The 20,482-nt window shown below is 44.2% G+C and overlaps 1 protein-coding gene and 1 long non-coding RNA gene across 4 annotated transcripts in view; one reads left to right on the forward strand and one right to left on the reverse strand.

Moving 5' to 3' along the window:
* Window positions 1-827: 827 nt before the first annotated feature.
* Window positions 828-18,110, reverse strand: LOC136005830 (uncharacterized). Its single transcript, XR_010608934.1, has 4 exons — window positions 18,006-18,110; window positions 15,819-15,911; window positions 15,355-15,477; window positions 828-1,072 (listed from the first exon to the last, which is right to left on the reverse strand). It is a non-coding gene; the product is annotated as an uncharacterized LOC136005830 (long non-coding RNA).
* A 297-nt stretch (window positions 18,111-18,407) lies between these two features.
* The window catches only part of SLC44A1 (solute carrier family 44 member 1), a 67,131-nt gene continuing 65,056 nt past the window's right edge, over window positions 18,408-20,482 (forward strand). For all 3 annotated transcript variants that reach the window (XM_065661984.1, XM_065661985.1, XM_065661983.1), the window contains exon 1: window positions 18,408-18,661. In XM_065661984.1, coding sequence (XP_065518056.1) covers window positions 18,635-18,661 — 27 coding nt within the window. In that variant the 5' untranslated portion in view covers window positions 18,408-18,634. The remainder of the gene's footprint in view (window positions 18,662-20,482) is intronic.

Raw genomic sequence — 20,482 nt, forward strand, 5'->3', positions numbered from 1 at the left:
TAACCAAACACATGCTAATGGTTTCTGTGTGCTGAGATGAAAAGCATTGCAAAATGCAGGAAGGAGGGGAAAGACAACATTATTTTTCTGACTGGACAGAGAAGGAAAGCCATCAGTCCTATCTGTGACAGTTACACATGTGTAAAGCTAACAGTTGTGGCAACTGGATCCTTACAATGCAGTAAGACTGCTCTCACTGAACTGCCCATCTTCCACTCCTGTCATGTTAATCAATCAGCATTATCTTCAGATAAAATAATGGCCACCAGCAGGAAGCAGGAGTCCTGACAAAGAGTTCAGTGGCCATCTGCCATAGGGTCCTTCCAAGCACAAATCAACACAAATTCCCTCCTCAAGGAAGGCAGCCTTGAGTTGTCTCTTTCACTGTCATTACAAGGTTAATACCATTTTTTCAGAGTGGTATCAAGTCTACTCATGCATTCTGAGATCTGTTTGACAAGCTGCTCCAACTCAAAACACATTGGGCCCAGAAGCCTGAGCTGAGAGCTTGAGGTCCTTGAAGCACCAGGTCAGCCTTCCTGACTCCTGTATACCAAGCACACAGCATTACACATATGCTTGAAGTTCATCATCATTCAGCCAAGCACATAAACACATGATTAAAACCAGCTGTGTAAAGTGCTTTGGTAGACCAGATCCTTACATCCACCACAATATGACATTGAGTTCTCCTACTAAGATGCCAGGCAGGCCTGCAGGAAGGTATAGTGGGAAGCCTTTCTCCTGAAGTTATTTTATTCCATATTAAAGTCTTTCCACCACCTGTGGAAAGAAAAAAAAAAAAACCCAAACAACAAACCAAGCCAAACAAAACAAAAACCCATACACACACACACACACACAAGAAAAAAAAATGCATATAAGAACCCAAAATAATGAACAACCAAACCAAAAAACACAACAGAAGCCTGTGGGCATTGTTTTTTGGCAGCAATCATCTCTGAAAAGTTGCCATCAGAAGTTCTGAAGCATCTTCTTTTTTCAGAAGCCCAGCAATCAAAAAAACCCCAAGTCTTGTGTTACTAAATCGTAAACCGGAAAACTCCATGCCCTGCAAGAAGAGAAAATTATTGGGATATGAAAACTTTGTCATTGTAAAACTATTTTTAATACAGTAAGTAACAACATTTTTGCTGACATCGAAAAGATGGATGCTAAAAATACTTTCATTCTAGTGCAGAACTTTGGTATGCATAAAGAAAATAGCTGCTGTCTTCCTTGAGCACTCAACAAGCCTGATTTCTAAGGGTAAACACTGAAAAGAAGCAGAATCCCAAGACTGTGAGCTTACTCTTTTATTCTCAATTAAATATGCAGTTACTGCAGCTATATGGCAAATCAGGTCTTTGAACATATAAAATGGCAAGATGGCCAGCCCACTGTAAATTTTGCACGAGGATACGTAGTACTTTTAAAAACTGTACAAATACCTTATAGAATCATAGAATAGTTAGGGTTGGAAAGGACCTCAAGGTCCTCTAGTTCCAACCCTCCTGCCATGGGCACGGACACCTCACACTAAACCTTGTCACCCAAGACTCTGTCCAACCTGGCCTTGAACACTGCCGGGGATGGAGCACTCACAACCTCCCTGGGCAACCCATTCCAGTGCCTCACCACCCTCACAGTAAAGAATTTCTTCCTTATATCCAATCTAAACCTCCCCTGTTTAAGTTTTAACCCATTACCCCTTGTCCTGACACTACAGTCCCTAATGATGAGTCCCTCCCCAGCATCCCTATAGGCCCCCTTCAGATACTGGAAGGCTGCTATGAGGTCTCCACGCAGACTTCTCTTCTCCAGGCTGAACAGCCCCAACTTTCTCAGCCTATCTTCATATGGGAGGTGCTCCAGTCCCCTGATCATCCTCATGGCCCTCCTCTGGACTTGTTCCAGCAGTTCCATGTCCTTTTTATGCTGAGGACACCAGAACTGCACACAATACTCCAGGTGAGGTCTCACGAGAGCAGAGGAGAGGGGCAGGATCACCTCCTTCGACCTGCTGGTCACGCTCCTTTTGATGCAGCCCAGGATACGGTTGGCTTTCTGGGCTGCGAGCACACACTGAAGCCGGCTCATGTTCATTTTCTCATTGACCAGCACCCCCAAGTCCTTCTCTTCAGGGCTGCTCTGAATCTCTTCTCTGCCCAACCTGTAGCTGTGCCTGGGATTGCTCCGACCCAGGTGTAGGACCTTGCACTTGTCATGGTTGAACTTCATAAGGTTGGCATCAGCCCACCTCACAAGCTGTTAAGGTCCCTCTGGATGGCATTCCTTCCCTCCAGCGTATCAACTGAACCACACACCTTGGTGTCATCGGCAAGCTTGCTGAGGGCGCACTCAATCCCACTGTCCATGTCACTGACAAAGATGTTGAACAAGACTGGTCCCAATACCAGTCCCTGAGGGACACCACTTGTTGCCGGTTTCCAGCTGGACATTGAGCCATTGACCACAACTCTTTGTGTGCGGCCAGCCAGCCAGTTCTTTATCCACCGAGTGGTCCATCCACCAAATTGATGTCTCTCCAATTTAGAGACAAGGATGTCGTGTGGGACAGTGTTGAACGCTTTGCACAAGTCCAGGTAGATGACATCAACTGCTCTACCCCCTGTCCATCAGTTCTGTAGCCCCATCATAGAAGGCCACTAAATTGGTCAGGCAGGATTTCCCCTTAGTGAAGTCATGCTGGCTGTCACCAAGCACCTTGTTGTTTTTCATGTGCCTTAGCATGCCTTCCAGGAGAATCTGCTCCAAGATTTTGCCAAGATTTTTGCTTCTTCAGGACCTGCGGATGGATTTCATCAGGTTCCATGGACTTGTGTATGTTCAGGTTCTTAAGATGGTCTTGAACCAGATTCTCTCCTACAGTGGGCCTAGGGTTTTCATTCTCACAGTCCCTGTGTCTGCCTTCCAAACCTTGACCACAGTATTGTGAGGGATCCTTCCATCTGCTTGCAAATAAAGTATTGCAACGTTTGAATAGTGAAATGAATCTTAGAATATTTTCTTGTGTAAAGCAACAATACTTATGAAATGCACTTATTTCCATAGACAACAGAAATGGAACAACTGGATCCCCCAATTTCAGCCAAACGTCTTCAGCAGCTCCCATATATGTCAGAATTAAAAATAACCTTTGCTCCCATTTCAAATGTAATGTATGTCAAAGATGCCACTTTTGTAGAATCATAGAATCGTTTAGGTTGGAAAAGACTCTTAAGATCATAAAGTCCAACCATAAAGGTAACGCTGCCAAGTAAACCACTAAACCATATCTCTTAAATGCCACACCTACACATCTTTTAAATATCTCCAGGGGTGGTGACCCCACCACTGCTCTGGGCATCCTGTTCCAATGCCTGACAATCTTTTTGCTGAAAAAATTTTTCCTGATATCCAATGTATCCTACCTCCCCGCCCTGCCCCCCCGGAGCAACTTAAGGCCAGTTCTTCTTGTCTTATTACTTGACAACTGGTAGAAGAGACTGGCGCCTGCCTCTCTACAACCTCCTTCCAGGCAGTTGTAGAGATCAGTAAGATCCCCCCTGAGCCGCCTTTTCTCCAGGCTAAACAACCCCAGTTCCATCAGCTGCTCCTCACAGAAATGTTCTCTACAGTCTCACTGGCTTTGTTGCCCTTCTCTGGACCCTCTCCAGCACCTCAATGTCCTTTCTGTAGTAAAGAGCCCAAAACTGAACACAGGGTTCGAGATGCAGCCTCACCAGCGCTGTGTACAGGGGGATGATCACTGCCTTCGCCCTCCTGGCCACACTATTGCTGATACAGGCCAGGATGCCGCTGGCCTTCTTGGCTGCCTGGGCACAAGCTGCTCATGTTCAGCTCCATCAATGAGCACCCCCAGATCCTTTTCCATCAAGCAGCTTTCCAACCACTCTTCCCCAAGCCTGGAGCATTGCACGGAGTTGTCGTGGCCCAAGCGTAGGACCTGGCACTTTGCCTTGTTGAACCTCATACTACTGGCTACAGCCCATGGATCCAGCCTGTCCAGATCCCTCTGGAGAGCCTTCCTACCCTCCAGCAGATCAATGCTCCCACCCAGCTTGGTGTTGTCTGCAAGCTGACTGAGGGTGCACTTGATCCTCTTGTCCAGATCATTGATAAAGACACCAAACAGAACTGGCCCCAGTACTGAGTCCTGGGGAACACCACTTGTGACCATCTGCCAACTGGATTTAACCGCATTCACTGCCACTCTTTGGGACCGGCCATCCAGCTGGTTTTTATCCAGTGAATGGTACACCCATTCAAGCCATGAGAATGCTGTGGGCAATGGTGTCAGAGGCTTTACAAAAGACTAGGTAAACAATATCCACAGCCTTTTGCTCATAGACTAAACAAGTCACCGTGTCATAGAAGTAGATCAGGTTGGTCAAGCAGGACCTGCCTTTCATAAACCCATGCTGACTGGGCTGATCACCTGGTTGTCCTGTACATGCTGATGATGTGTTCCATAACCTTCCTTAGCACCAAGGTCAGACTGAGAGGCCTGCAGTTCCCCTGATCCTCCTTCTGGCCCTTCTGGTAGATGGATGTCACATTTGCTAACCTCCAGTCACTGGGACCATCGTGGTAGCCAGGACTGCTGATAAACGGTGGGAAGTGGCTCAGTAAGCAATTCCACCAGCTCCCTCAGTACCTATGGGTGGATCCCATAGACACATGAGTATCTAAGTAGAGTGACAGGTCGTTGATCATTTCCCCTTGGATTACAGAGGCTTCATTCTGCTCCCCATTTCTGTCTTCCAGCTCAGAAGGCTGGGTACCCTAACAACAGCTGGTCTTACTATTAACGACTGAGACAATAAAGGCATTAAGTACCTAAGTACTGTACCTTCACATATAATAAATCCCTTTTCTTTTTCCTAAGAAAAATAAGAAAAAAAGCCTCACTAGAGAAGAATAGCAACAACACATTTGAGTATCAAGACCCAAAGGAAGCAAAAAGAAAACATAAAATTAGTTGAATCGCCACGGCAAAACAATTTCCTTCAGAGCCTTCAATACTTCTAGCCAGGGGGAATACTGCTGGTGAAGGTTAAGAGTATTGAATTGTGCATGCAGAATAATACCCAGCGGGCTCAAGGCATAGAGTTGGAATTGGGTTTCATGTCTGAAGACACTGAGATCTGGCAACACAGTTCAGAAGATTATGAAGCCTGTGAAATGCAAAACTGGAGCTAGGAAAGGCCATAACTTTTTACTGCAATTGAATTTTCCCCAAGGTCCAAAGATTTTGGTTCAAAATCTTGAAATCTCACTCAACCTCCCTGAACACTTGAAAGGAGTTTTCATACTAGCAAGCTCTCCTCAAATGCTGCTACTAGTTTGACAACTGCGTATTTGGAATGATATGCAAGGAGAAACAGATATTCCTTCATCAATTCATATACTGAAATATCCTGATTCCTTGTGGACAGCCAGAAACTTAATTGAATGGGCAAGTTGTACTCCTTCCTCCTCCATTTTTCTGGGTGAGTTATTGAAGAATCATTCTCTCCAAAGTATAGACAGCAAAATACGCTAATTACAGGATTAAGGAAGATGGCAAGAGTGCTTCTTTATGCTGCATGATAGCCCTGGTGCAGAGCAATTCTCTATGCCATTCTTCAGCCACCTAGGTATTGCCAAATCTACCAGGATAGGAAACAACAGTCTTATTCCCGGAAGATCTTGTTCTCCCCATTTGCTGCTGCTTTTGAACAAAGACTTATTATGGCCAAGCACAGAAGATGCAGAAACTTCAGGATTAATTTATCAAACTAGAAAATGATTTGATTTAGAGCTCTTTCATGCATCATTATGTTTACATTTTTCTGCAGCATGTCTAGATTTTGTAAGTTTTAAGATCTTTCTGTAAAATCACATTCCTGTTATACATGTTTCCTGGACATTCTCCAATTATGAGAAAGGTGCTTGGAATTAAAAACATTATTTAAATGTCCTTTCTATTTTGTGTGGCCCAAAGATTCGCACCAACCTAGAACACTTTGGCAGAAAGAAATTAAAATAAAAGAGCTTTCCAAACCTGAATTTTTCCAGTGCTTTAACTTAGCGCAAAAAATATATCCCCTATGATCCCTTGTGATGTGATGTGAGCTTGGATTTCCACTACTGTTAGCCAAAAGCACTACAGGATGTGTCTCAGAGACAGATTCCTCTTGATGAGAAGGGCAAATACTGTTTAGCAAATAGAAAAGTCCTCCCAGAATCAGGGTTGAACCTCTGTTGACACCAGAAAGCCTGAAAGATTACATTAACAGTAGAATCTGACATATTTGCCCATGTCTTGAATCCAGCACAGTGCAAGAGGCCCATCAGCTGCAGGGCAGATCATATCCTTGAGACAGAGTCCTGTTTATTCCTTTCACACAGCTCCCTCTACCAGGCCTTAGCAATTCAATTACAGGGACAGAGCTGAAGTAGTTTGCAAGCATTGAGGGAAAAAAATCGTGGACGATTTAATAACGCCAATTCTGCCACCTAGTGACCAAGAAAAATTAACCTACAGTTTATGAATGGGGCAAGGGCGGATCGGCACCGGCAGCTTGTAACTGCGCCGTAAGCTAGCGGATGGGCACTGCCGTTAACACCATGGGTGCCCGTAGTTCACCCAGGCAGTCTGACTCCATGCTCACAGCGTAAAATGCCGTGAGTGTCTGCTGCTTAGCACTGCGTGAAACGGACGACCAAGCCATTATGCAGAACACCTGTCTCCAAGTTCATCAGCATACACTGGAACTGCTGACGACGCTAGAATTTGTCTTTAGGGAGCTCAGTAAGTAGGTTCAGCTATTGTCTGCACAGAAGCACAACACTGGTAGAGCGGAAGGCAGCAGACACTGAGGTTCTTTCCCAGTCCTTTGGCTTACTGGACAGTGAGCCTTATTTTGACCCCAAATCTCCAGCATTCAATGAGTAATTCAGTACAATTTCCTAAATGACAGATGGAGCCCTCTGACCTGAGCTATGCATGAAAAAGACATCACCTGCATTCAGTGGAAATGTACATGTTCTTTTCTGCCCAGGCACTTATGACCTATTTTCATTGTCTTGTGCCATTGGCACAGGTTCTAAATGGAGATAAAGCATTTAGGTGGAAAGGTTGCTATGCCTGCTGTTTTGGAGGGAAACAAATCAGATGTTCAGAAACATGTTTTCAGAGCAAAATCATGTGCGTTAAAACAACTGCCTTCTACACATCTGCTTTGGAAGCATTCCTAGGCTATACAGGTCTAAACTTGTTGCTACCTGCTGCATTTCTCAGTGGTTACCTATAGCAAAACACTCTTCAAACTTTTGCAAAGCAGATGGCAAAGGGATAGAAAATTACAGTTGAAAGACTAAAGATGCAAAAAGCTGAGCTGCTTACAGGCCTGTATTACTAATTAATAAAGTCTGCAATTAATGATTAAAAACCTGGCAAGGCCAGAGCTGCAAATAGAATCCAGGCTTGCCATCTCCAACTTCCTTGCTGTGATGATTTGAAAATCCTTTGTCCGTAGGTAGTTGTGCATCTGTTTTACATCCTTAGTAACGCTGCTATAAAAACTGGCTACTGGCAGTAAAGCTAGCTACATGGTCTGGGTTTCAGGCATCTGGTTTGTTGCTGCTTACACATTTGTAACTCAGAAAATTTAATTAGAATCCATGGAACTAAACAAGCTGAGAGGAGAGTCCAGTCCAGTGTTTCCATAATCCCATATCTCATACAGCTATCCAGCCTTGTCCAGCAAAATTATTTTGCTATTCAGGTAGGTATTTCTATTGCACTTCAGTATACATTTAGTGTTGACTAGTTTCCTGGTTGAAGCTATAGCATTTAAGCAGAGCTTTTTCAACTGTGAGCTGGAAAAAGAAGTAAAGTAAAACAGTAAGTATTTACACACTCTGAGCAGTGACAGACTTTGTGTCATGTGGTTATTCCTAAAATCTTTGGAAGGCGTTCCTTCATTTTGTGCAGCATGTATTTACTACATGGAGTCAAAGGCACCTGGGATTATCACAGCGATACTGTAAAATATATATGTAAATCAACAGCCACTTCATTTTTTTCTTCTCCATACTGTTAGACAAAATAAAAATGCCACATTCTTCGTGATTAAACCATGTATTAGAACAACTAAATACAGTGAAATTCTGGTAGGAGAGAGTAGGATGCCAGATTCTTGTTCCACTGTATACATATTTTACCCTCCAGCTCCATCTGGTTTCTCTGCCTGTTCTGTTTTGTTCAGGGAATAGGAAATTCTAGCTACTATTTGAAAGCAGAATCACTACGGCAGTGTTTGTTTCAATAACAAATTGGATTCGGAAAATAATGGGGGAAAAGTGGAAAGTTACCTGAATACAGGGGAGATCCAGAAAATGCTTTACCTTCTAAAGAACTGAATGGTGTACACAGAGATCCTTAAGTGGTCTATTTAAAAGGTTCAGCTTGGGTAAGATGTCCTACTATATGTCCCTACTGTTTCCCGATATGAATGCGTACACAGCTTTGGTTTTATACATGTCCAACTGAAGGATCAAAAATTCTACAGCTAGACTGGATGAATATTCCTACATCTATACTGCAGTTGATCCCTAAATGACTCATGAGTTTGATTCTCCATCCTGAGGTGCCATTAAGAGATATGATTTTCAGAGCTGAAACTACATCTTGCATATGTGTGCATGGTGGTGGTGGTGGTGGTGGTCACTGACCATTTTAAACAGATGTGAACCAAAGCACAGGCACCTCTAGAAAGAATGCAGTGAAAAGTCTTGTACACAGATAGTCAGCTTGATGCTCACAGTGCATCAGTACCACAGTTAAAGCTTCTGTAGTTCTTCTCATGTCACAAGAATCACTGGGCCACAGCTCAGGACTGGGTACAACTTTCTTACTCCATAGCAGTGAGGCATGCTAGCACAGACTGACACACACATGGAGCAAAAAAATGATTTCCTCCCAGAATTCTCTTTTTTATTTCGGCAGACAGAAAGGGGCCAAAATACTCCTTTGCAGGTGTCATAGACAGCTTTGCATAACGTATCACTGAAACGGTGACAATACAAAACAAGTATTACCCTAACAAACAAGTGACTGATACTTCATGCCCTTAGAAACTTAGAGAGAGGAACAACTGCTGCAAGGGGCTTTCAGACTGACCCAGGAAAAAAAACCCAACCCCACAAGAACAGTAGAAGCCACAATCCTCACTACTTAGATGAAGGTAGCTCACTACCTATCACACACACAGTTTGACAGCAGCTTAGCGACTTCCATGATGACTCACAGAACCAACCCTCCTCACAACAGAATGAATCAGCACTATAAAATAAGCGTGGTCCCTCCTGCAAACTCAGTAGCTCAGGTGGAAGTTATTTATTTCTTCAAGCCTGAGGAGTTGTAGAAATGTAACAGGAAAATACTCCATGGCAATCCATTACCACAGAAGAGTTGTTCTGAAGAAGGACCAAATGCAGTCAGCTCTTCCAGCTCCTTCATAGAGTAGCCTCCCCCACCGAAAAAGGTAAATCCGCTCAGAGGGGTGGAAGAAGTCCTTTCTTCCCATACCCAGCCACCAGTGCTAAGCAGCAGGATACTTCGGAGATAATGTAGAATTGGTGGCTGTGATCAGAGAAAAGCTTCGCACTAGGATGACATTTATTCTAGGAAAGTCTCTGAGGTTAAGCTGTTTGGCAAACATGATGAAATAAAAGTGGAAATGGAGGGCAGGTCTCTTGATCATAACTTTTGAGTCTTTTACTTTACCATCACTTTTATTAAAATTCAGTTCTCTTGTTGTTTTAAGAAATATTTTGAGTATGCAGCTTATCAGTGAAAACTGCAAATTCTTTGAAACTGAAACATCTTGTAGCAATGCATAAATCTTGCCCTAAATCTGTCAGAAATTAATTTTGATACCTGAAGTACAATGTCTGATCTACACTAAGAGTCTGCCCTTGGTCATTAACTCAAGCACAATCAACTGTTCAAGGAGTGAGTCATTAATTTGAAAAATGAGAGAATAGCGGCACAATACTTAGAACAGCATCTCCAGTATCTGTGTAATTAGCTCATCAACTCAAAAAGCAGCTTTTTAATTTTTAAAAAAGAAAAAATGTGGTGTTGAATCCTTTTTTTCATACTGCAGAACAAACACCTACTGAAATCTGGTTTTGTGGGATGGTCACCATTTACCACTGATAAGGAGGTTTTATTGTGTAAAGTCCAATGTCTAACGTAACTTATCTGAGAGTCAAAGAACCTATGTTTTCTCTATCTACTCAGAGTCATTCACTGCTTTCATTCATTAATTGCTCCTATTTTGCAAACACAGACTTGCCACACTCTCAGTATCTCAAATGCACAGTGCATCAGGAAGCAGTGAGGCTGGCAGCTGCTCCACTGAGATGTGAGCTTGTAGCTGGGAGTCCTGTTATGGCTTCTGTGAGCCACAACCTCAGCGACAAGGAGCTGAAATGCAGAACGGCAAGTGTGGGTCAGGATCAGAGACAGAGACAGTGATGTGTGTCAGACAGACCAGAGGCAAAGCAGTCTGATGTCAAGCCAGGCAGCCCAGCCAGTGGGTCTGGGTTGAGGTGAAGACACATCTGCTTACACAGCTGTGACGTGGCACAGCAGTAAAACCTCAACATAAGATCAGCTCCCAAGGGAGGGAAAAGCAGGTCCTCTTCCCTACAACAGCTCTTACTGGTGAAGGAGCTCAGACTCCTAAACTTAGCCAGCTAAACTCCTAGAAGGTGGATGTGCTCTGGGCCCTACATAACGATCTGAAGCAAGAAGGAAGAAGTTTCCTCACCTACTTATAAAACTTGCAAGAGGCTTAGTGGTAATGAGCTGTCACAAGCATCGACCTTGGATAGGCTTAGTGGATAGACTTCACCTCTTAAAAGTATACAACATAGGCGTGGTGGATAGACTTCACCTCTTAAAAGTATACAACATTCCCACAGCACTGTTAACTCCCCACCTCTTCTTCTTTAATTTTTTTCCATCTTTCAGCTTGAAAACTGTCTCACCAAGACTTTCAAATTCCAAAGTGACACACTTTTCACTCTTCCCCAATCCCCCCTACCAGAAATTGCTACAAGAGAATCCCTACCATACTATACATCCTGCCCTGGGTTTTTTTCCATTGTGCTACGGAAGACAATAAAGCTGCACTGTTTGTACCCAGGATCTGTGGCCAATGCCTAGCTACCTGCCTTGGTCACGTTTCTGGTATCTAATCAGCAAGGTAACAGGGATTGTACTGGAATAAAGAAAACCACTTCAGTCAATTATTACTACCCATCCCACCTTCCCCCCTTGACCTTGGTCTGCTGCCAGAGTATCTTCACCCCAGTATCTCAGTTTTGTGTCATTAATCACATGCTCATTATTCATGTATACTCATTAGTCCTGCAACAGAAGTTAAACACTTCTGCTGGTCTGCCACAACTGTGAGGATATCACAGCAACAGGGCTTTTCCTCAGTGACACCTGCTCGATGGTGAGGTATCTTCCAGTGAAGCAACATGCTTGGCATGTCAGCCTATTATCTGCAGGCAAAGTGTTTCTGCTTTTATTTTGAAAGTATTCTCCTACCTGGGAACTGTTGACAGAAGCATTAATAGGAGGAAAAACTGATGCAAGTGATTAGAGGCTGGAGTTAGAATGGTGACAGGAAGGAGCAAAGTGCAACCAGAACATTCTACAGTATTGTTAAATTAATGGTTATGGGAAAAGCAGAGAAACAAAATTCCCACAGACAAATCCTGGCTTTCTACACATTGTAAAACAACTCACTAGGTGAATATTATTCTAGTATTTAGGGGAGTACTTTGCCAAATGAAACAGATGTAGCCAGAACAAAACAAACCTAAAGAACCCCACTGACTGATCGTGTTAGTGTAAATACTTCTGAGTTTGGATGAACAATCAGAAGCAACTTTATCTCTGCAAATTCTGCAAGTGAGCCATAGCTTCTAGGTAGTCAAAGACTTGGTAATCACAGAGTGCCGACATGAAAAAATGCTTGAAGAAATCAGTATGACTTGCTCTTCTCAAGAGTACTGTCAGCCAATGTTTTTCTTTGACGCTCATACCACAGTGAATGTTGCAGATGTGCAAGGGTTACTTTTTTCTCCACGCAGGCTTTTTGTGGCCTTAGACCCCATAGTTGTTAGTCTGAGCCTGTGCTAGCCAGGACAAGCTTGGTTCAAGTGTCACAAGCATCTTGGTATCTGGTACTGCTGAGCAGATGCAATCTGCCTCTACTGGAGCACATGCATTGCTCGCAGCACCATCCAGCAGGAGCTGATGAATGCACAGAACTTCTGAAAGTCTCAGTCTTTTCTGCAAGCCAGAAAAATTAACATAGCACCAGATTTTCAAACATTCTTGCGATTGCTGACAGGCTTTCACTAAACAAAGCACTTACTATAAGTTTGAAGTTAAGCATGCCTATATATATGAGAAACATGCAAATTGAGATCCTCGATTTCAAATAAATCTTGCGGCCTGTTTATATATATGTGTACGTGCACTTATTTTTGTAAGTGGAGTGGTGGGCATTGTATAGGATGAAATTGCTTTTCAAATTTTTAATACCTCCTTTTAAAGATGAACATGAGTGACTCAAAGAACAACCAAACAGTGAGGATGGGACCTTTAAAGCCCACCACATCCAATGAAACTCAGTGTGAAGTCACTCATATCTTCTTCTGTTAGCCCTCACTGCTGGGTGCATTGGTTGTTATGTGTACTGCTAGCTGCAGTATGAAGCTGAATTATGCTGGGCCTGGTGACAGTGCCACCTCTCTATCCACCTTGCTGGTTTAACTCACCCTCAAAGTTTCAAAAGAGTACTTTTAAGAACTCATGCACAACACATACCTGGAGTTCCACTGGCGATTATTCAGCTACACTAAGCATATGAATTAGGGGTGGTGTTCATGATAAAGCACTATTTGTCTTAAGCCTGCACCTGAGTTGAATGCCAATTCTGAGCTCACTGTTGATGTTCTCCACAGCCAATGGCCCAGGCCTGTGTCAATCTAGCAACCTCTAGCTGGCCATTATTGTAACTAAGCTATATAATACAAAACAGCCTAAGTCAGCCTCTGGAGAGTGATGTCTCTACTCTTTCTCTCTTGCATACAAAATCCTATACAGAAAGCCAGAGCAACTCGAGACACTGAATATTGCCATTGTCTCATCTTACTCTGAGAAAAAGCTGAATCTTCCTTGATGAATGCTTCCTTGCATAACATTAAGGAGAGTAGAATGAACAGTACCTCCCTCCACAGCCCATCTCCCATCTTCCTTAAGAAAACAAATGTCAGGTTCCTTTAGCATAGTGCTTTTTTGGCAATGACTTTTCTCTAAGAGATTTACTGCAGCAGCCTTACAAGAGATTTGTAGCAGGCAGTCCTCCATCTGTAGTCTTACATCCTCAGTGCAAGAGCCATAATTCTCCTGAAGTAAAATGACAGGGGATCATAATGGCTAATCATGTATTATGATTATACTGGAAGGATTGTACTTGGCTTTGCATTTCTCCTTGGGGTAACGCAGAAGTTTCTTATAAAGCTGAAACAAATTACATTTTTGTGGTTGCTGCTGTGACACTAGTTAGACACCTCACCCCTTCCACAAACAATGGTACTGACCCACGTATTTTAAAGAACATTTTCTGAAAAGTGGAGTTTTTGGGGATTTGGATACTGGATATAGAACGTTTCAGATGCAAACTGCTAGCATGATTCTCTCACTTAGGCTAAAAACAATGTAAATGTGTGACAGTGATCTATTTTTACACTTCATGAATAGGTGTCCAATATTAGAATGAAGCCCAACAGGTATTAAATAGTGCAAAGCAACATATTTAAATACAGAAAAGATATCTATTTTACTTTCAATATGGCACGAATGGACTACCATAGGTACAAAGTATAGGCTTAGAAAGCCATTTTGCCAAAACAACATAATATTATTCTTTCAGTAAGTCTTGAACATTTATGATAACTACCTATGGACAGCCCCTCCACTGTACACCTATGTCGTCTCATCAGAAAGTTACATCTCTAAGAGTACAATGGACCAAAATTTTGATTCAGAATTGTGGAAAGCAGATTTCACCCTCCTGATCAATTCAAAAAGCTCTCTGCTGCTTTCTCTTTCCTTGAAGTCTGCAGTTCTTAAATTGAAACGGACCTAACGTGACCTATATATGGGACTGCAGTACAAGGTAGAATCACAGCAGGTTTTCTGACTTTCCTAGTAAGTTCCCTGAATTGACCTGTTCCTGTGTGGTCAGACACGCAGCAAGAAGAAAATCTTAGCTTTAACTTCTAAGAGCTCAGACTTACTGAGCAATATGCAGCTTTTCTTAGTCAGAGATGAGAAAGCCTGCAAGAATCCTGCCATTCTAATTGCAAAGCAGGATCACTGGGATGCTTTTGTCATGCCTGGCTAAAATTCATAACTGACAGGATCTTTGATGTACAAGCTGGAGTTTGTAAGATAGAGAGTCAGTTCTCTGCTTTGTGACTGGTGTCCATTGTGAATTGACACAGGCATCCATGCTGTAGTTCCCCAGCAGCAAAAAAGTGCAATAGCATGGCTGAACATCTCAGAAAGACAATCAGTTTCAGGTGTTTTCTGAGATATATATGGCCCCCAAGATAACATGGCCACAGTGCTCTAATGGGGAGGTGTGCTTTACCCCCACACTGCTAATAGAAATGGGCTGACATACTAGTTGACACATGTTTTCTGGAATTTCTTCTTGTGTTGTATTTTCATCAGTATTCTACTGGTATCAGCAGAATCAGTCCCAATCCTGCACGATACATATATGAAAGCTAACAGTTTGTTCATTGGACACATTATGGAGGGAGTATGTGTGATTCTGTATTTAAATAGATTTACAACAAACAAACCAACCAACCAACCAGCAACAAAACAATAAAACCAAACAGAAATATTGAGTCTAAGTACACAGGATAGGATTTTAAAAATGCAGAGTGGTTGCCAAGCATTCATAGGTGTGGGCTTATTGGTAGGTGGAAAAAGTCAGCAGAATGATAATGAGCTGAGTTTGTCTATTAGAAGAGGGAGGCAAACACACGGACTGTGAAAACGCCTTGCTGGTGCAATATTCAATTTTTAGTCTGCATGATGCAACTCTTCCCTTTCATTAACATCAAGGCCAGGTTTGGGCTGCCTCTTGATAGAACAGTTAGTCCAGTACTGAGCCTCTTTGAAAACTCCATCCCAAACCTTATACATAAGAGCATATCCAAATGGTGTGCACTTACCTACTGCTATTTTAAAGGTATTTCTCTCATAGATACGGAACAAAAGCTACAAATTGTTTTGTATGTTGGAAAATTCTTCAGTATTTAAATACAGGTGCATAAATATGGGTCAGGATCCTACACCTGGTGGGAAAAGGTAAACATTATCACACAATTTATGCTTTCTGGAATGTTTCCTTATATTTTTTATTTATTTATTTATTCCCTCCCCACACTTTCCAAGTGGAAGAAGCCTGTGTACAACCTACAATTTAGGCAACTTAAGCACTCAAGGCGTTCTTGTCATTTCAGGGCCTTCGTTATGCTCCTCTCTCCCTTTCTTATGCTCAGACAATACTTCAAAAACTCTAACGCATCGTTCTGATCTTTGCAATGAAATGAAAATGTATATAAAGCTCACCCTTCTTGGCTGATGAGAGAAGGGCACACTCAAATCTGTCACAGAGAAAAAGCTAGGTTCTTACCCAACACTAAATCTGGGCAGTCAGATTTGCACTTGAGCAGCTTGTGATGTACCCATGCCTTAGAGAAGATTACGATCGGCTTCAGAAAGGAATCTGAAAAGTGTAATTCAAAAAAATGTTCTTAGGCATACGCTTAATGTTCAACTTCTCTATTACTGAATTAAGATTCAGCACTTACCATTTCAATCCCTTTCAGTTTCTTCATGAAATACTAATATGAATAAATACAAAAGCAAGTACAATCACGAATAAGCAAGAACCTTTCAACTTTTCCTCTCCTTTGTGTGACTGGCCAAACAAAGCAGAGTTAAACCAATAAAGCCAGACATCTACCTCTGCTTTTATTACAGCGACCCTGTCAAAAACTCAACTAATTTCCTCAGGCCAGAAGCAGAGATAAGGGTAATTACTCTGGTGATTATTTCTAATGCTCAGATTCATCAAAATACTTTTTACAGTTGTCACATACTTACACCCAGTTACCTATGCTACAGCTGGTATGTCTTTACGAACTTTTCTATAAAGGCTCCCCCAGCCAATGAAGGACTTGCATTTATTCCATTACTATCTTCTGATAATCATACTGAACGTGCTTAGTCTACATGTGAAAAATAGAAGGCAGTATTTAATTGCCATGACAACACTTTAAGGTCCTAAATGAAAGTATTAAAAGTCCTAAATGAAAGGACTATTAAAAATTAAAAAAAAAAAAAAAAAAAATGGTGTATTCAACAGACTGACTAAATTGCATCTATGGCACAGACATCATGCTTTTGTTACGCAAGCAAGTGAAAAAGACAAACACTGGGTCAAAAGTCAATTTTATAAATGGCAAAACTAAGAAACAGAAAAATTGAAAGAAGTGACATGTGGAAAGTTACACAAGAATAGAGTATAGATTTCTTGTTATCTATTCTTGTGTCAATCACAAAAGAAACATGCCTCCTACAGAGTGTTCCCGCAAAACAGTCCTTTGATGGTCACACCTTTGAATACGACAGAAATATTTGGATAGAACAAGGTGGAACAATGAGAAATAATGGCAATGTACATGTAAGCAGTAAAAGGTTATTTTGATGAGGTGTTAGAAAATATGAAAATTGTGAGAAGTGATGTTACTTGCCCTTAAACTGAGAAGAGCTAAAAAAAAAAGTATGATTCACAGTTCACCCACATGCCAGTTTTTGTTCTATTTTGGAAGACTAACAAGACTCCTTCTCTAGTCACAAGGCCTCTTTGCCTCATTTTACCTCTCAAAAGATCATTTTAAACTTAAGTGATTGTACTGTTATTTCTAATCATAGCTATTCTACTATATTGACAGAATTAAACCTACAGAGTTAAGATTCAGCAAAACCAGTATTTTAACTTAAGACTATTGCCTAATATGTTCAGGCCACGTTCAAACGCAACTGCTGGGCCAGTAAACTTACCTTCAGAGGAACTGCCAGTTTCCAAAGATAACTTTCTCATTCTGAGAACAGCTGTTGCAAAATCATCTGTTGCAATGAATGGCTACAAGATGCAGCCATATAGTGACCCAACTGGTTCAGCTCTGAGGCATCTGTTGCTACCTGCATGGCTTAGGAACATGGTCCAGCCTACAGTTCTGAGACTGAACTTGTACCAGTTAACTATGCAGCAAGCATCATCCTGATGTAGTTCATGAAACCAGGTTTTAGTAGTTACTGAGGCATACACCTCAAAAGAATGACACCTGCATTTTTTTCTCTACAAAGCTTGCCGAAGCCAGATGCAAAAATATAGCAATCAGCTTGAACCCAAGGGACAGATTTAATTTCATTGTTCATTTCACCAGAATACCACTACAGATGACTGGATACTCTGCATGTTGCATCAATAGTAAGAGTTAGACTAGAAAACAGGATAAACCACAATAAAGGCAGTATAATAGAAGCACGGAATCAACTAGATGGGAAAAGACCTTTAAGACTATCAAATCCAACCAGGATTTGACCTTTAAGAATATCAGATCACAGGACTGCCAAGACCACCACTAAACTATGCCCCTAAGGGCCTCACCTACATGAATTTTGAACGCTTGAGGGACAGAGATTCCATCACCTCCCTGGGAAGCCTGTTCCAATGCCTGAGCACCCATAAGACACAGGCCTGCTCGACTCTTTCTCAAGCATCTCCCACCAGTAATTAAAGCACCTTTTGTACCTGCAAGTACAGGTACTACAAAAGCGCCAGGCAAGTGGCGCCCTTCTCCCTCGCAGAAAGCATCACCCGCTCGGAAGCCACCCTGACGGGAGGCCGGCTTCCCCACACAGCTGTCCCGCACACTGGGCAGTGCTCCCCCTGCGGGGGCCCATAGGAGCAAGAAGGACGAGCGCCTGCGAGCTTCTGGCTCTGAAAGGCAAGAGCCAGGGCCCCGCAGCTGCGCTGGGACGCGACCGAACAGGCCCAGCAACCACCCGAGAGTGCTTCCGGCCCCGGAAGCGCCCCAAGGCGCGCGGGCCGGGGCGGGGCGATGTGGGGGGCGTGGCCGCCCGCCCGGGCAGGTACCCCCCGCGCTGCAGTACGCTGGCCCCGCCCCCCCCCGCAAGCCCCGCCCCTTCCCCTCAGCCGCGGCCGCCGCCGCCGCGGGGGGAGGGTGAGGGGGCGCCGCGGCGGGGCTGGTGCCGCAGCCGCGATCCTCGGCGGAGCGTTCCCGACCGTTCCCCTCTGCCGTCCGCGCCGCGCTGCCGCCCGGGGCGGGCCGTCGCTTGGAGTGGATGCCCAGCGCCTGCCTGCTGCCGCCGCTGCCTGGCGCCTAGTGGGCACCGCCAGGGCAGAGACCCGCGGACGCCATGGGCTGCTGCAGCTCCGCCGCGCAGGTGAGCGGCCCGCGCCCGCCGCCGGACCCTGCTCCCCTTCTCCCGTCCCTTCCCCTTCCGTCTCCTGGCTCTGCTGTTCCCCGCTGCCGGGCCCTGTTACACCCGCGGGCCTGCTGTCCCCCACGTCTGTCCACTCGTCCCCCGTCCCCAGAACTGCCGCTCATGCTGTCCCATTGCTGTGCACCCGCTCCTGCCTCTACCGCGGTGCTGTCTGGTGGCCGTGCATCCCCTTTGCCCCTCGTAGCCCCGCTCTGCCACGGCTGTGCACCAGTTTGCTCTCTCCCACTACGGTAGCCCCTACCGTATGTCTCCTATAGCTGTGCATCCCCTTGCTACACCTGTAGCACCACTCTCCTATGGCTGCGCACTCGTATGCATCCCTTATAACCATACTCTGAACCCTTTGCTTTCCCTTCCCCCATAACGCCCCGCCGACAGCTCCGCTCTCCCTTGGCTGTGGACCCGTTGCTCTCTTCTCCTGTAGTCTGGCTTCTCATGGTTGGCTGTGAGCCCCTTTACACCGCATCCCCAAGCCTTGGTGCATGTAACTCTGCAGCGTTTTGCTCCCCTCTAAAGCTCTGCTCTTCCATGTTATGGTTGTGCACCCCCAGGTTCAGCTCATATAGCCTTGCTCCCACCATGCTACGCACTTCCACCCTCTGCATTGCTCTACACACTGCTCTGTGCTCTGCTTTCCCTGTGGATCTGCATCGTTTTGCCCCTTCTTCCCCCAGCCCTGCTATGGCTTTGCAATCTTTGCCATACCCTGCTCCACTCCCCTGCCGTAGCTGCAGCAGCTACAAACCTCTAGTTCTCCCCTGCTATCCTCATACTGCCTTACTACCCTGTCCTATGCTCCCTGCTGCAGGGAGTGGGGAGCAAAGGCCTCTATGCACCCCTTATATATCTCTGCAGTTTCTCTCCTCCTCCTCTCCCCCCACACACCCCCCGCACCCCCCCCCCCCCCCCCCCACCCGTTCCTTGCAGCTTTTCCTTTGGGGCCCCTAGAGAGAGGGGCCATCTCATGGGAGGAAACTTGGCACATCCAGGGCGCCAAGGGCTCGGGTACCTCCCTGCAACCTTTTCCCTGTGTGTGACCTGCCCCGTGCACATCTCTTATTTCCGAGCTCGGGTTTTCTGTCTTCCCCCTCCCCCACTGCACTGCTTTGCCCTTACTGACTCCTCTTTTTTCCCCCAGAGCGGTGCTGCCAAGCAAGGCACAATTGGGAGCTCCACCCAGCGCTCCAGTTTGCGACTCTACTTCCTATTTTAACTTTCCCTTTGAACGACACGACCAGGGCTATTCTGTTTTGGCTCTTTTCTGAAGGCTGTAGGATGAACGATCGTGACTAACGCTGTGGCTATGCTTTGCGTGCGTGTAAATGTTAGTTTCTTTTGGCTGTGTCACTTGCGGTGGCTGTATCCAGCTTCCAGCAGGCTGCTTATGTGGGAAAGTCCGTCTCTGCTGTCCCAGATGACTCATCATAGAGATGAGTTTTTGTAGCTCATCCGTTCAGGCAGACCTTTTTTTTTTTTTTTTTTTTTCTTTTTTATATAAGGGCTCTGTCCTTCCAATGCAAAACACTGCAGAGCTGTCCAGTTGCAATAGAGAACATCCTTTACAGCAAATCTGCTGCAAAGAGGAAAGCAATCAGCTTTATGGTGCATGAAGAAATGGTTTGAATTTTAGAGAAGGACATGTATACTGGATGCTAGGGGAAGATTTAAAAATTGTTCGGTCACTGCAGTACACTGTTGGGGAGATTGTGGAGCCTGTATTGCTTGAGGCTTGCTAAATATATATATTATATATATATTATA

The sequence above is a fragment of the Lathamus discolor genome, chromosome Z (genome assembly GCF_037157495.1).
Source record: "Lathamus discolor isolate bLatDis1 chromosome Z, bLatDis1.hap1, whole genome shotgun sequence".
Lineage (NCBI taxonomy): Eukaryota > Metazoa > Chordata > Aves > Psittaciformes > Psittacidae > Lathamus > Lathamus discolor.